The sequence below is a fragment of the Hippocampus bargibanti genome, linkage group LG10, assembly GCF_051943395.1.
Source record: "Hippocampus bargibanti isolate YZ-2025 linkage group LG10, ASM5194339v1, whole genome shotgun sequence".
Lineage (NCBI taxonomy): Eukaryota > Metazoa > Chordata > Actinopteri > Syngnathiformes > Syngnathidae > Hippocampus > Hippocampus bargibanti.
Window position 1 is genome coordinate 18,922,127 of NC_142743.1, and position 15,615 is coordinate 18,937,741.

The 15,615-nt window shown below is 40.1% G+C and overlaps 2 protein-coding genes across 2 annotated transcripts in view; one reads left to right on the forward strand and one right to left on the reverse strand.

Annotated features, from left to right (window-relative positions):
• Positions 1–2,339, reverse strand: part of LOC148892785 (multiple PDZ domain protein) — a 44,047-nt gene extending 41,708 nt beyond the window's left edge. The window contains exons 1-3 of the mRNA XM_089006246.1: positions 2,076–2,339; positions 1,170–1,268; positions 105–271 (exon numbers count right to left, since the gene is read on the reverse strand). Of these exons, the coding sequence (XP_088862372.1) occupies positions 105–271; positions 1,170–1,182 (180 nt within the window). The 5' untranslated portion in view covers positions 1,183–1,268; positions 2,076–2,339. The remainder of the gene's footprint in view (positions 1–104; positions 272–1,169; positions 1,269–2,075) is intronic.
• Positions 2,340–3,066: 727 nt separating this feature from the next.
• adgrl3.1 (adhesion G protein-coupled receptor L3.1) overlaps positions 3,067–15,615 on the forward strand; it is a 174,270-nt gene continuing 161,721 nt past the window's right edge. The window contains exon 1 of the mRNA XM_089005759.1: positions 3,067–4,055. The gene's annotated coding sequence lies outside the window, so the exon portion shown is untranslated. The remainder of the gene's footprint in view (positions 4,056–15,615) is intronic.

Consider the following 15,615-nt stretch of genomic DNA (forward strand, 5'->3'; position numbering starts at 1 on the left):
ATCCGGTTTGCTTCCTGCATTCAGTATTTTGGGAATGATTCCAGCTCCTTCTTCACCATTTTATGTACACCAAACACCCACGCGCACTTGAGCTCACGCCGTACCTTGGCTGGGGGCTTCCGTTGAGCCTTCTGTAAACTGAGAATATGAAGGAAGAGGGGGCTCCGTAGGACGGTTTTAAGCAGGTTGAGTTTCTCCTGAGCTGGGCCTTCCCCTCGCTCTTTCAGCTTAGCTTGAAGTCGCTCCACAGCCTCCAAGGCACGCTGAGTATCTGCACAGATATTGTACATCAATAATTTGTCTGTCATTCAACTACAAGGTTTCTCCTAGATGCCTTTGCATTTGTCCCTAGAGCTGCCGTGTGTCCTTAATATTCTTATTGAGCATATTCTGCTTGCATAAATGGAAGCTTGGCCCTTTGTCAGAGTTATACGGTGGAACCTTGATATTGAAACGCTGCTAATGTAGAATTGTGAAATTGACCAAATAATCATGAAAAAAAAAACGGAACCTCAACATGTTGAATGGCATCCGTGTCATATTCATTCATGTTGTGAGACAAACGTACTACAGGCGACCATGAAAGGGTGTTGAGAGAATGCTCTACTTTGTGGTGTACTCAAATTACAATGGTTAACTGAATTTTACACTTATAGTAAACCAGCATAAAAATACAACATTTTAATAAAACTTAAATGTAAAATGGTTACTGGCAGTGTGACCCTGGAAGTTATTGTTTACACTGCATTTATTTCATTTCGGAATTGCTTTTTTATTATGTGAGCTGGCCTAATCAAATGGCAGATACCAATTTAGATATTAGAAAATGTGCGAAAATCCAATGAGATGTACTTGCAGCTGTGAGCACCAATGACATTGTTTTTAATGGTGGAGGTCTGGGTTGGTTGCAAAATCCTGAATGGTTGCCTGACTTCAACTATCCCTGTTGTATTCAGTAAGGAAGCTAATGAGCTTGAGACACAAATTCATTAATTGCACATGGCAGAGGGCTAAGACGCTTTACAACAAAGTTGTGAGGATCTTTATTATGAGCCTACACAAACTGCATGTGGAACTCTTCACTATTGTAACCTTACCTGACCTCTAAGCCTGTAAAAGTGTAGATGTGGAGTATGCCTGTCTGATCTAAAAGTCTTTAATGTACTTACCGATGATCTCCATAATAGATTTGCTTGGTTGAGCACTTTCTTGGTGACCTCCCGTCTCAGTTAAATGTCATTCTTTTCTTTCACTGATGATTTCAACATCTAAAAAGAAAAAAACAAATACATTTGTGCGAAAGGTGGCAGCATACTTTGGGAGTATCTTGAATCATCTTCCCATCTTAAAAAAAAAAAAACCTCCAATACGTATCCACATCTGTTCAACAAAACACTTCATTTCCCTCGCCATTTTTAACGAGCGAATGACTTGTCAACTAATGCTCTTTAGCGGGATTTAAATCTACAAAAGGGGTTACCAACCCTCGGTGGTAATTAACTGCGACATACTGCCTCTACATCAGTCGACTGTATGTAATTATACAGTCGGTGGTCACCTGCATATCACTCCCCAAATACAGTATGTCACAATCACGCTTAGTTCGGACACATACATTATTTCTTTTTCTTGTTTTAAACCAAATCGTGTGATCAATTTTAGTGAATCCGTTCTTGGAACAATTTTAAGAAAGAAAAAAATACATTAACAGTTTTTCCACCAAGCAGATGTTGTGCAGGACTGTATTACCATCTCTATGAAGCCAGAATTTGTAATGGGGCTCTGGATTTGTATTTCAATGTGCGTGTACTTAACCGTCCGTCAAGTGGAAACTGCACAAATGGTTTCAGTTGGCAATGACAACGTCTCATTGAAACACTAATTAGGGGGCAAGGGACGGACGGGAACGTCGCCGCGTAAATGTCCTTCACGGCATTATTCGAACTTATTTTCTCTTAATAAGGCGATGCAGACTAGTCAACGTCAATATGAACATCATTTACACTAATTAAATATGCGCCTCAGCTATTAATTTGACATGACATATACAGACAGCATCTAGTTCCTTCCATTACCGTGACGAGCAGACTGTCATCATGGAAGCTCCGTCGATATCCATGGACGCATGCCGTGGGGGAGAGCAACAGGTGCTAGATGCACAGTGGACCCTCACCGCTTTGTCCAGTTCACCGTGAGACCACAGAAAAATACACACAATACCAAACTTTCCTTTTTAAAAATAACTGTTGTTGATTACAAAGCAATGGCAACAGAGCAGCGATCAAAGAAGCAAACGGTGTTTTATTTTGCAACCTTGCCATGACAAGACGCCAGTGCGCATGTCGGCCACTGATCCTCTCCAGAGTCTTTGTCACTCACCACGGTCAACGTTATGTACACTTGCAAACCACAGACAAGAGCTTTCATGATATTTTGGGCGTATTATTCAATGAAAAAAGTCTACAAAACGGCAATGTAACGGCAAATTCGATCATTTTATCGAAAATTAGAATGAAAAAATATAACGAATAAATGGTCTTCAACTAAGTGACGACGTCGATGTCTGTTTTCGGGAATGAAGTTCTTGCAGACTGAAATGTCAATGTTTTTAGGCAGGCAGATGACAGGGCATTTTTCTCCCTGCCAAACTAAAAACAAAGAAGCAATTCGATAATTAAAAATATATAGATATATATGTTAAAAACATAAAAGAAGCGACGAGAATGTAACTTGGTATAATAAAATAAAGTTGTCACATGTTTAACAGAAAACAAATAAATTAAAAGTAAAATTATTTTATATTTAAAATAAACGGGAGAGGTACAATTAATCCAAAAACCTAATAAAATAAAATCAACGTTACACATACGACACAGCTTTCATTTTTAATGAAATCATTGTGAGACAGAAAATGGAAGCACAGCGATAGCACATATTTTAGAGATGACACGAGATCGATGTTGTGATTACCAGCCAAGCAACATTTTTATTTTAGGTACTGTGCCATTAGATGGCTCTAATATAAAATGTAATGCCTTCATTCAAATAATTTTGGAAAACACTGTTGCGTTTGTCTGTGCGATTTGTCACAGTTTCCGCTGTTGTTAAAGCGCTATATGAATTAATACGTATTTTACTGTTTGTGTGCGCGTGTGTGTAAACGTGCATCTGGGTGCGTGTTTGTGTTTAAATCCGGCACTACACAAACGAACACAATTTGTTTTAAAAATGTCCTCATTCAAGTTGTAGGGAGATCAAGAATCGGTTTCTGCTCATGTTCGAACCGCTTCCGTGTGTGTTTGTGTGTTGACACACGGTAGGTGGAGCCCTAACTCAAGACATATCAGCGTCGGATCCACTTCCGGGTTTTCCACCAGATAGCCCACTTGATCGCTCCGCTCTTCCCTTCTGGCTATTTCGTTCTGTGTGCATCCCCTTGGCAGAAATCATCAGCACCTCCCCACCCTTCCTAAAACAAGCCACCCATCCATTCATCCAGCCTCTTGCGCACCCCCCGCCCGCCTTGCCACACAAGCCTCATGTCGCCTAGCTCGGCGCTCTCATCCACCCACAGCGTCCACTTGGCTCCTTCGAAAAACCAAAACAAAACGGGGTTGTCATTGCTGACCCTCTCGCCAGTGAGTTCAACGCGCTGGTGGAGAAAAGTCCGTGAAGGCTATAAAGGCGTCTGCGGAAGATAACGAGAGACAGAGAGCAATAGAGAGAGAGAGAGAGAAAGAGAGGAAGGACGGGAGGAGACAGGCGAAAAGAAACACGCCTCTATCCTCCTTCTCCTGCACACTCCAGCGGACTTGCATCGGTCTATCATCGCGCGTGCAGTGGGATACCAAGCACGCTACCTTACTGCTGCTTTGCAAAAAGAACAACCCCAACGTTTTCTTTGAAATAGTATTGTTATTATTTGACAAGAAAAAACCTACATGCTAAAACAATCATTTCACACCTATTTGCATCCAAGGACTGGAGGAGAGAGGGCTTAATTTCCCTTCTCGTCTGCACTGGATGTATATGAATGTGCTCCTACTGGTGATACGGTAAGCATCTCATTTTCTTTCAAGATGCGGCTGTTCATTATCAACCTGTGTGCGGCTCTCCGTCCTAGTGGCATGGTAACCCTGACTTGCTCATGGGAATGTGGCCTGTAAGGCAACACTTGACCGGTCCCATTGGATGCAGGGTGGATGGGGAGGGCGGTATCGAGTGTAAATTCATATCAAGGATCTATATGGTGTATGGATCCAATAGCCCGTGTGGCTGCATGGACACGATGACGTCGATGATGATAACAACATGCTAAAAAAACAAGCAATGTAATCAAATTACAGTATTCCAGTGGAGGATGGAAGCATCACATTGTTATTCTGTTCCACATGTGTCCGTCTCACAACAAGGTGCATATGCACTGTTCTGTGGCTTGATGGATGATCAAGCCACATAACATATTATCAACATTTCTCCCATGTTAGCCTGCTGCCGTTTGGATATACCTATTCTGGAATGCAATATTGTAGGTCTTTTTTGTTTTGTTTTGTGTGCGTGTGTGTGTGTGTGTGTGTGTGTGTGTGTGTGTGTGTGTGTGTGTGTGTGTGTGTGTGTGTGTGTGTGTGTGTGTGTGCACGCAAGCCTTAAGATCCCAAGTCAATGCAGTAACTCTAATCAAAGCAGCAGGTCAGCGTACGTAGGGATATGTCAATCACACCAATTCATGAGTGAAAGCTCTTCTTTATTGTGTGTGAGTGTAAGGTCTTATTTATTGAGGCACCCTAGGTCGTAAATGACCTTGATGAGAAGTGCTAAAGGTGCCACTGTGATTTTCCTGTTTAGGTGGTCTTTATTATCAGCCTCAAACACACGTTTATATGTCTGATTGTTGATCTGTTATCATTAGCGCTTCCTGTTAGAAAATGTGGATAAAGCAAAAGAATACCCTTGTATGACCCTCGCTGGAAATTTGTCCTCAGCGTGTGCTTGAGTTTTTTTTTTTTTGTTGCACTGACCCATGTGAGTCACTGGCAATTCTCACTCAGCATCCAAATGACTCTCAACTTCGAGTTTTGTGTGCAAATTCTCTTTACAAGTGTTACAAAGGCAGCATGGATTCAAAGTGCAAAGGCTGAAGTAGGTGGCAATGTCTTGACTCATCTGTCATTGAAACAGTTTTGAATGAATACAAGTGTCAGGTGGGCAATGCAGGGTGTGTGTGGGTGCAGGCGGCTCTGGATTCCTATTTGTGGATTTCGAAGCTGTCGCTTTAGTATCTTTTTTTTGTAAAGCTGTTGACTTGCTTGAATGCCATTTTGGCAACATCTGTTGAAGCGTCCGTCCATCTCTGAGGACTTCATTATGTTTGTGGATGACATAAATATCACAAAAACATCTGTCATCAGCACATCTGTTAAAGTCAAAGTGATCTCACGTTGCATTGCTTTCAGTTTCTGTAATTCCAGAATTCCAGTGCACTATTTCACATTCAAGCTTACTAATTTTCCCCAAGATTTCAATGTGCAGTTCAAGGCTGTTTTTAAAAATAAATTCATAGAATAGCGATCAGTAAATTATATCTCAGTGCATTCCCTTTTCTACTCAACACCGTGCTTTCTGTGAAAAATTCAAAACACCTTGAGAAGAGTTCAAATCATGTCAAATCACACTGTAGTCCCCCCCAAAAGCTACATCTCTTTAACTCATTCACTGCCATTTCCAAAAATTAGTCAGGATTTGAAAATATGACAGGGTGCCATTCCTGAATTAGTTTGGGTTTTATTTTTTCCTGCTTGGGTACCGATAAAGCGCTGGCCAGACTTCCGGCAATGATTCTTCTGGCAATGTTTTTTCCCTTCCACAAGGGGCAGCATTTCCCTTTCTTCCATGTTAGCACTTTGCACCAGCTTCAGCTGTTGTTAAAGTGCTATATAAACTAATATGTATGTATTGCATTGTATTTTGGACAATCGCCCTTATTTCAAGCTCATAATACTCCAGACCCCTATAATTTAGGAAATAACTTTTTTTTCTCATGAAAGAAAAGAGTCTAAGATTTCTTACACTGCATTGAATGTTTATGTAGTAAAAAACTTAATATTTTGCGGGTCCTGGAATCTGAGTGAGAATGGAAAAAAACCTGGCACTGGAGTGGACACATTTTTCGAATATGTCTGGCAGTGAATGAGTTAATGAATTCATCAATTATAATGGCTAATCGTCACATGTGAGCTGGTCCCATAAAGTCTTTCTTTCATTTTCCTGTTTTCTAATGTGCTTCTATTCCTTGAAACGAGGGCTGTCACAATGGAATATTTATACATTTTGATTCGTCTATCTGTGTTTCCACTGATTAATCAAGTAATTTGATAAAACATTTTTCAGCAACATATTACAAAACCATTCTCCCCCCCAATGACTGCTTATTAGCCAATTATTGTTTATGATTTGCCGATGTTTACTAATTATAAAAAAAAACAACCTCACAGCAATCAGGCCACACACATGAGAGAGATTAGATTGTACTCAACATCCTTTTCTAAACATCCTTTTGGTTCTTGTTTTCCAAAGTAAAAAACTATGATTGCAAATGTCCTATTTTACTGAAAAGGTTGTTTAGCGCTGATGTTCATTATGCCAAGTGTCCGTCCGTCCCCTATCACGACATAAAGGTGTGTCAGCGAACATCTTTGGTCATGGGCCGCAAGATTTGCTGTGCGCGATATGTGTAGCACTTGCTCTAAAAAATAGACAGTGTAAGTCATACAAGCAAGGTACAGTAATCAAGAATTGCTTTTTCTTCCTGTTCGTCTCCTTCTTTAATTAGTTCACTAAGCCATTTCACATGTTGTGTTTCATAATTCAGATGGAGCTGCTTGTCGTGGAAAACGGCAAATTATGATGGTTGCGCACATTTAGAGTGTTCCACTTCATTGGCAAATGGCTTTGTTTGTTTCAGAGCTGTTAATGTTAAACACAATATTTGGTTAGGAATGTGGTGAGTGATACAACAATATTAAATCTTGTGATGGAAGCACCTTGTGATTTGTTTATGAGATTTAGCGTCATATGTCCTTATGGTCTCATTTAACCGAAAGGGAAACCTTTGCGTTAAGATTGTTATTGTTTATTCATATGTATCTTATATTCCGAACTAAGGCACACCCTCAATGAATGGACATAAAAAAAAATCCATATATAAGACGAACCGGATTATAAGGTGCAACTTCAACAAATTACACATTTTAAAACTTTTTCCATATATAAGGCGCACTGGACTTTAACTCATTCACTACCAGATGTGCACTCAGACCCACAGAATATTGAGTTTTAGGACTACATAAACATTCAATGCAGCGTAAGAAACCATAGCCTCTCTTCTTTCATCAGAGAAAAAAAATAGTTAATTCCTAAATTCTATAGGTCTGGAGTTATATTATCTAAAATGGAGGTGTCTGCCCAAAATACAATGCAATACGTACATACATATTGGTTTATATAGCGCTTTAACAACAGCTAAAGCTGGAACAAAGCGCGAACATGGAAAAAAGGAAATGATGCCCCCTTGTGGAAGGAAAAAAAAAACATTCCCAGAGGTCTGGCCAGCACTGATAATAAATGAATCCAATTAATTTCAAAGCGCCTTTCAAAACAAAAACAAAACCCGAACTAATTCAGGAATGGTGCTCTACGTCATATTTTCAATTCCAGAATAAGATCGTAAATGGCAGTGAGTTAAAGCGCATGGTCAGCTTTTGAAGAAAAGAAAAGACTTTTAGGTGCGCCTTATAGTGGGGAAAATACAGTACATTACTACATACACAACGTGAATTCAGCTCATTTGTAGCTAATGCTGATGACTCGTTTTCATCAGGCTCAATCGACAGACAGGCATGGGGAGGCATGGAGTTGTGTTTCGAAAGTAATGCTTGATCATTTGAGATGAGATCGAATCTCTGTGGGAATTTGATATGTTGAGGCCGATTAAGAGACATGATATTGGAGTATATATTCACTCAATATAAAAAAAGCATGAAGTAAGCACAAGATATTGTTGAGCATATTTCGGCCGACGTGCATCCTCCATATGTTTTCTCACCGCAGGAACTGTAAAAATTGTTGGGTGGGGCCTGACCCTGCACCAGAATCTCACCCTGACGCAATAATTTGGTGACAGCTCTTGACCTCAATGTTCTATGAGAGTACGTCAATGAGCGAAAACTCAAAATTTAACTTGGAGTCAAGTCAAAGTTGCTGCAGTGCAGTTCGTCACGCTCCATTTTGCACTTCTCCTTCTGCTTATTTTCTACGTTCCACATTGTCATCACATGACTTAAACCGGAATTTAGGATGTGCTCGATGCTTCTACGTGATCATAACGTCATTCTGAACCAGTAACGTGCAGACTGGAAGGCTTGCATGTGAATTTAAATCGCTTGGCAAGCTTTTACATCTGCCTATAGATATTAGATGTGACACAAATTGAATGTGACAAAAGCGGAAACTGAAAGGCAGCTCATGGCAGAATGTTAAGGGAGGCATTATACATGAATAGCCTGTAATAAACTAGGTAGTGCTGATGATGAAGAGGTCTCAAATCAGACATCAAAAGTCGATGAAGCTATCGTGCAAGAGGTAGACAATCGTTAATCATGTTTTATGTTCCATTTTTTCTACGCTCAGAAGAAAAAAAAATGCAAAATTGATTTTCAAAACTGATTTTTATTAGAATGTCCATACTGCATCTGGGGTAGTAGCACAAAAATTTTACGTACATATTTTCGGCATCCGTTATTTTGTTATTTTTATATTCAATATTTTGACTGTGCTGGAATATGTTGGACTGTTATGTAAAATGTTTTCTGTACTGTTATTACATGTTTATTGGGGACAAATGTTTGACAATCGAACGGAGGACTTTATTTACATCAAGAGTGTCAAAGTAATTTTTTTGACGCTGGCCACATTTTAGGTACGGTTTCCTCTCGGGGGGCCGTCATGCATTTGGGGAAGCCATTAGAATGTTTTATCCCCTTCATATATTACATGCAGAGGGCACAACAAATTAATGAATAACTAGTTTTGAAATTTGAAGTAAAAAATAATGACATATTATTGGATTGGCTTGGATTGGATTAGCCTTTATTTGTCTCGCAGTGGAGAAATTTACATTTCAAAGCAGCAAATTGATGGAAGTAAGAAGTAAGGAAAGAAAGAAGTAAGAAAAGAAATACAAGACCTCCTGTAAAGGCAGCCACTCTCGCGGTGCCATCTTGAAGTCAAAACAACAAAAAAACCTAAATAACAAATACAGTAAAGTCTCGTTATATCGATATCGGATATATCGATAGTCCCGGTTATATCGATACTATTTCTATGCACGTACGGAGGAAATTACATGCAAACAGGGTCGGATATATCGATAGTCCCGGTTATATCGATATTTTTTCGGACTCCCTTGAATATCGATATAACGAGACTTTACTGCAGTGTGACACAACACAAAAGACACAGACAGTCATTCAATCTTAAGCACTTTCCGCACCCTCTTTGTTGTATGAAGCAGTTCTGAAATGAAAGAGGAGAGGATAAAAGCGTCCTTTTTACCAGTGGATAACGGGCGTCATGGTGAAATGCGCACGTCTGCTACAAGCTAAATGTTGAAAGCAAACACGAAGCTGTAGCATCCATTGACGAAAAGAGATTGTCTCACATCTCCTCTTTGTGGTTTACATGGGAAAATTTAACATTTTGGTTTACACTTTAATAACCATCATGGAATTTCACAAGTTTAATTTACTTTCGTGGGCCGAATAAAATGCTCTGGCAGGCCAGATTTGGCCTTGACTTTGACACCTGTAATTTACATTATTTCTAAACGGGAAAGTCAGAAGAACCAAAACATTCTGCCGTATTCATACTAAGAGCCTATTGTTGGTTAAAAAAATACATTAATAAAATAAAAAAAATAAAAATACTAAACACACACACCCAACTAACTGCTCTGAATGGCAGAAAGACAATAAACAAATCAATAGGAGGCTAAAGAGTCATATCTCAGCACTACTAGTGATGTTTGTTTTTATTATTCTATGGTTCCTCGAGATGTTAAGACTAGTCCAACGTGATGACAAAGAACCTTGGAGGTGATTTGCTCAAAATTATTTCTCAAAGAGCTCGGAAAGGATATGCACTTTCACTACTCGAGCAGTTAACTTATATTTTCACCTTCACAGTAGTTGACCTGTACCTTCAAACACATTCTATTTATTTATTGAAGGTTTAATCAAGAATTAAAGTTTGCCCGGGGAATGGAGTATTCAATTACCAAGGGAAAAATGTCCGGACAATCAGCGTGAGGACATTGTTTATATTCAGCCTCAGAGGTTGTACTGTACACTGTATAAGAGTCCTACATATGTCTTCAGGAAAAACAATGACTGTTTTTTTTTTTTTGCAGTATGGGATGTTTGGACAAGGGCAAATTGTTCTCATTCTTCACACAATGTTTAAAGAAAAGACATTGACTCCTTTGAATGTCAGATACAAACAAACAAAATACAGTGGGATTGTTGTGTGCTTGAAAAGATCAAATAAATCAATGAGATGATAAAGAGTCCTATCTCAATGTTTGTCTAGCTTTATTTTTGTCAGTCGAGCGTTGCAGGACCTGTCTGATGCGTTGATAAAGATCCCAGGGGCTGATTTCCCCCAAATCGCTTTTATCAAGAATCTCTGAAAGAATGTGCACTAGTGCTTTATTTGGCTAATTTATGCGATTCGAGATAAATGTCTGAGCCTCAGAGGCAAACCAGGCAAAGGTTGATTTTTGCTCACTGAGACAACAATCCTTTCTACATAAATAAAAGGTCACCCTCGGCTTAAGCTGCGACACGCCGACTTCCTGCTGTGATTATAATATAAAGTACCAATGAGAAAGAAGGGTGGATTTCAAAGCCTTATTTCCTAATGTGACGATGGTCCACATTCACAGTCTGAACCCCACTTTAACCTAATTCAAAAGCCCCCTTTTCAAGTGCTGAACGACATCTCTATGTTGTATTGAATTAATGAGGCCAGATCCTCGACGGTCTTCTTCACCCAGCCAAAGCACTCGGTCATGTGTTAACACATCCTTCCTTCGAGCATCCATTACCCCTCAAATAACGACTACGGCTCTTTGCATTTTCCACCTCGACCTAGTGACAACTCATTTCTCTCCGTGAAACTGACCATGTCTATAATTCAACCCCTTTAGAGGTTCACTCAGCGAGAGAAAATGATGCCGCTACTTTGCAACCTGATTAGACGTCTGCCAGGCTAAAGGGGGGCAGCCGGACTCGGTAGCCGTCTTTATCATCTCGGGACTCTGACTGACTCATTGCACCGGTGGTCTTGATGAGAATGACCCCGGAGGGAAAATATCTTTATCAGCAAAAATTGTGCACCTGTTGGGAGACCTGAAAAACACTCCATCTTTTGGGCGATGTAAAGTGGTGTCCAGGCTCTTGATTTCTCCGAAGTGGAGTTCTATTTATACAAGAAAATGTGTTCTTGTGTGTGTGTGTGTGTGTGTGTGTGTGTGTGTGTGTGTGTGTGTGTGTGTGTGTGTGTGTGTGTGTGTGTGTGTGTGTGTGTGTGTGTGTGTGTGTGTGTGTGTGTGCGCCCCCGATTGTGATACATGTTGTAATCCAGCTCAATGGTTGTATTGTTCAACAGGAAACTGTAATCACATTGTTAAACAGCATCTGCGGAGATGCATTGCCCAATCGGGCGTCTGGAAGTACGGTATTGATGTTTTGGTGGACAAACAAAAGGCTATATTTGACCAACTAATACTGATTTTAAGCAACTTATTATGTGGAACAATTTTAGAATCAAATAAACACAAAAATAGATGACGCAGGATTTTGAAACCAAAATATAGATTCCCAACGCCGCGGGATGTTATTAAAAGTCTGCTACTCAATTTCATTTTAGTTATTTATTTTTTCCACTTCAACGTTTATGCTTTGACATCCCACAATTTACAATGTGCTGTGGACTGTTTGTGTTCCAGGCAACATTTTGGGTTCATCTGTAACTTTTCTACTCCGTCCAAACAACTGTCACAGGCAGAAGTCAAAAGAATAACACCATACACAGTTGGGATGTGAAAGCACTCAAGCTTGAGCTGCCCTATCTGGCCTATGCACATTTAACCATGAACCATGTTCGGATTGGAGGAATCACAATTAATGAACACCGTCATTCCTTGATTTTTGCAGACTATTAAAAGTCAACTTTGTGCTGTGTGCTGGCTCTGGCCTGTATGCTCTTAAATAGTGGCTAGTGATACTATGATTGGCTAGTGATTAGCCCATCATGTGACTAGCCAATTATAATTTGCGAAAACTCTGACGTTGCCAACGCCTTGTAGCAGGCCCTGGGTTGCCAACTCGAATTCTGATTGGTTATCGCAACATTTTCATCACCATAGATTTTTATGCTCCAGGGCCTGCAGAACTGATTGTGAAGGCGTTCGGGTAGATTTCTGACCCTGAAAATGTGAAATGTGATTGGTCAAATGCTTAAATACGAAAAAACACATGTGGATAGAAGCAGCACAAAAGCTGAAAGAAAAGCAATGAAAGGAAGCTGAAAGACAATTTGGAATTATTTAATAATAATTCATGGACAAAATATAATTCACATTCGTCTGTGATTCAGACATTTTTAGGCCAGCAGAAAAGGCCTTGCAGGCCCTGATGGCCCACCACTGTACTAGAGACATGGCAAGCAACTGTGCACACACTCACTTGCGTGCACACACACAGTCACACAAGCACACACATTTATGCACTCAGTGCTTTTAGATCTAGAATGAGTGTATAAGACCGGAGTGATTGGAATAGGCAGACTCAAAAGGTCTGACGATTATTTTTGACTCTACAGTGCATTTGCAATAACACTTCGGCAAGGCTTTCCTCTACCCAATTGAGTCAATCGAAACTGCATATGTGTGCGTGTTTCGTGGTCCTTTGATGGTCCTTTGATGGTCCTTTGGTCCATCACCACAGTATTGATGAGGGAAATTCCGAGCTGCGTCGCTCGGCGTTTTGCCATTTGCATGCTTCGGAGGCCCCCCTTGTTTAGCTTGGAAATGAGTCATCCACAATGCGATGCAACACAGCAGAGCAGATTTGAATTATGGGGCAATGAACAAAGAGGTCACGGCAAGGCTGAGGGCATAAATCTCTCGGTCCCGTGTTACAAAACGGTCTCTTATCAATGGAGGAAACAAGAGTAAAAAAATACGGCATTGTTTGGAAATGCTGCAAATACTGACAATGTGGTGTGACTTGAGACAATGGATGTCCAATGGTTTTATATGCACTTAGATCATGTTTTATGGGTGCAGAAAAATGTCAATGAAGTGATATTGTGATGTGTGATCATCACACATAATCACTGAACTGATTTTTTGTATAGTTTGATACCCAACTCGAAAATGCTGCTGCAGTTCCATATGATGCAATTATACTATCGTTGATTACAAACTGGTTCGCATGCCTCTTGTGTATCCACCCAAATGCATCCTCTGATATTTTTCCTTCTTCAGCAAATAGTCCACAATCAGAGCCTGATGTAATATCATCCTCCCCAGGCTCCTCTTAAATTTCCTGCTTACTGGGCTTTTATTCTAACTGCATTACATTTATCTTCTTTCTCGCCGTACATCTGGTTCTTTTTAGTGTAAAACCCAGAAGCAAATGCAAACTTATGTGTACGTCATCTCATAGTAAATTTTAGAAAATAGCAATATATGCCTTTCATTTGCTAGTGGATGGTGGCAAAGCTGAGATGGAAATGGCCATGATGGTGTTTTCGTTCCCTGCCTTTTGAGAGGAAGAACACATGCCTGGAAGTATTGATCTGAAGCTTACTTGATTGGGCGAAGATAAGAATGAAGACCGGGCAGTCATGCTCGATGGAACAAAGATATTATCAGATGCAGTCATGATTGATGCTTTGACAATCATTTGTATTGTTTTGTTTTTGTCCCTCAAGATCCCTCCCGTACTTGTGTGAAGTGTAAATATAGAAACTTGTTGGGCCGAAGGTTAAACCCCCTTTGACGAGCTGATGAATAACTGAAGAGATCTGTGGTTAAATTGGTGTGCTTACTTTTAGCACACTTAGCAGCAGGTGATGTTAATAGAAGCACAGCGGTCTCGTTTCAGCTGAGGACAGGATGGTCATTTGAGATAAAAATCAAGCATGGTCCTTATCATGGGGCATACCAGCGCCGGTCACGTTGCCTCTGACGTATCTTATGCCTTGTGCAATACAATCATTTACTCCTCCCAAGTGTTTTGCGTAAAGTCTGATAGTGTCACACCAAGACGGATGAGAACCGCTGTGGCCTGCAGGCCTGCAGCACTGCCTCATATGGACCATGTGCATTCTAACCATGTGAGAAATTGCCTTTATGTTTATCCAGGGGAGTATTCACGGTCTGAGCCTCGTGATTGGCTTTTTGCTCAGCATTATGTATGATAGATGACACGGCATCCATCACACATTGTATCTAGAGGGCACTGGACCAGAGCAGGTGTTGTGAAATAGCCAATGATAAATTAGATTTGATATTTTAAAACAACCTTGATGTGCATAGTTTTTACAGTAAATGAAGTACTTGGCTAGCCGGATTTATCGAAACAGGAGGTCCGAACATCAGAGAGACTCTTCTTAAAATAAGATCCAAACAATGTCAAGGTATTGATTGTTAATTTCATGTCAATCATGTACACCGTGCAAAATGCCAAAACGTACTTTGATTCGACTTAAGTCGACATTTATATCTCGGTCTTTGAAAGGACATGGTAGCTTCTGGTGCTGCATTGAGTATGAATTCAGGGAAAATGAAATATGGGATTAGGATTCCAATTAGAGATTCACTGTGAATAATGTCTTGTCTCTTTGGTAAGTTAGAAGCATATTATTCTCCAAAAGCTGTACAAGTATTTTTTTTTTCCTCATGCCTTATGAATTCATAAATTCACGAAAAGGTTTGTTGCTATATCGTTATCTGTGTATAGTTTATTGGCACAGTCGGATTGATTTGAGTGTGTGTATGTGTGGGGAGGGGGTCGCATTCACTGAAAAGTCTCATTGTGTTGGAGCTGAGTGCAGTTGATTACAGTTCACTGACTCACAATCACTGGACAAATCAAGTCTTTTTAGTTTAATCACAGACCTCCCGCCCCTGCTCTTTCTCACTTTCACATATTTATGTGGGACACACGGACACATCTTTAATTTTACGCTTGGCTAGACCACATCTCCACATTACTCATCCATATTGCTTATTCTTAGCGTATCGGATCGCTTTGAGTCTCGGAGGGGGAAAGTTGTGGCATCACAGTAAATAGGACCACACCCATTTAAGGAATGCATACATTGGTAATTGACACCCCAAGTATTATTTTAATGCCTCGCGCCAATCCATTGTCGAAAACATAATTACAGTATAAAGAGCGACATATGTGAAACAGTCACTCGAGTATATTATTTGTGTTTTAAAGTACCGTACTTTCTGCATTATAAGGTGTACCTAAAATATTTTTTTTT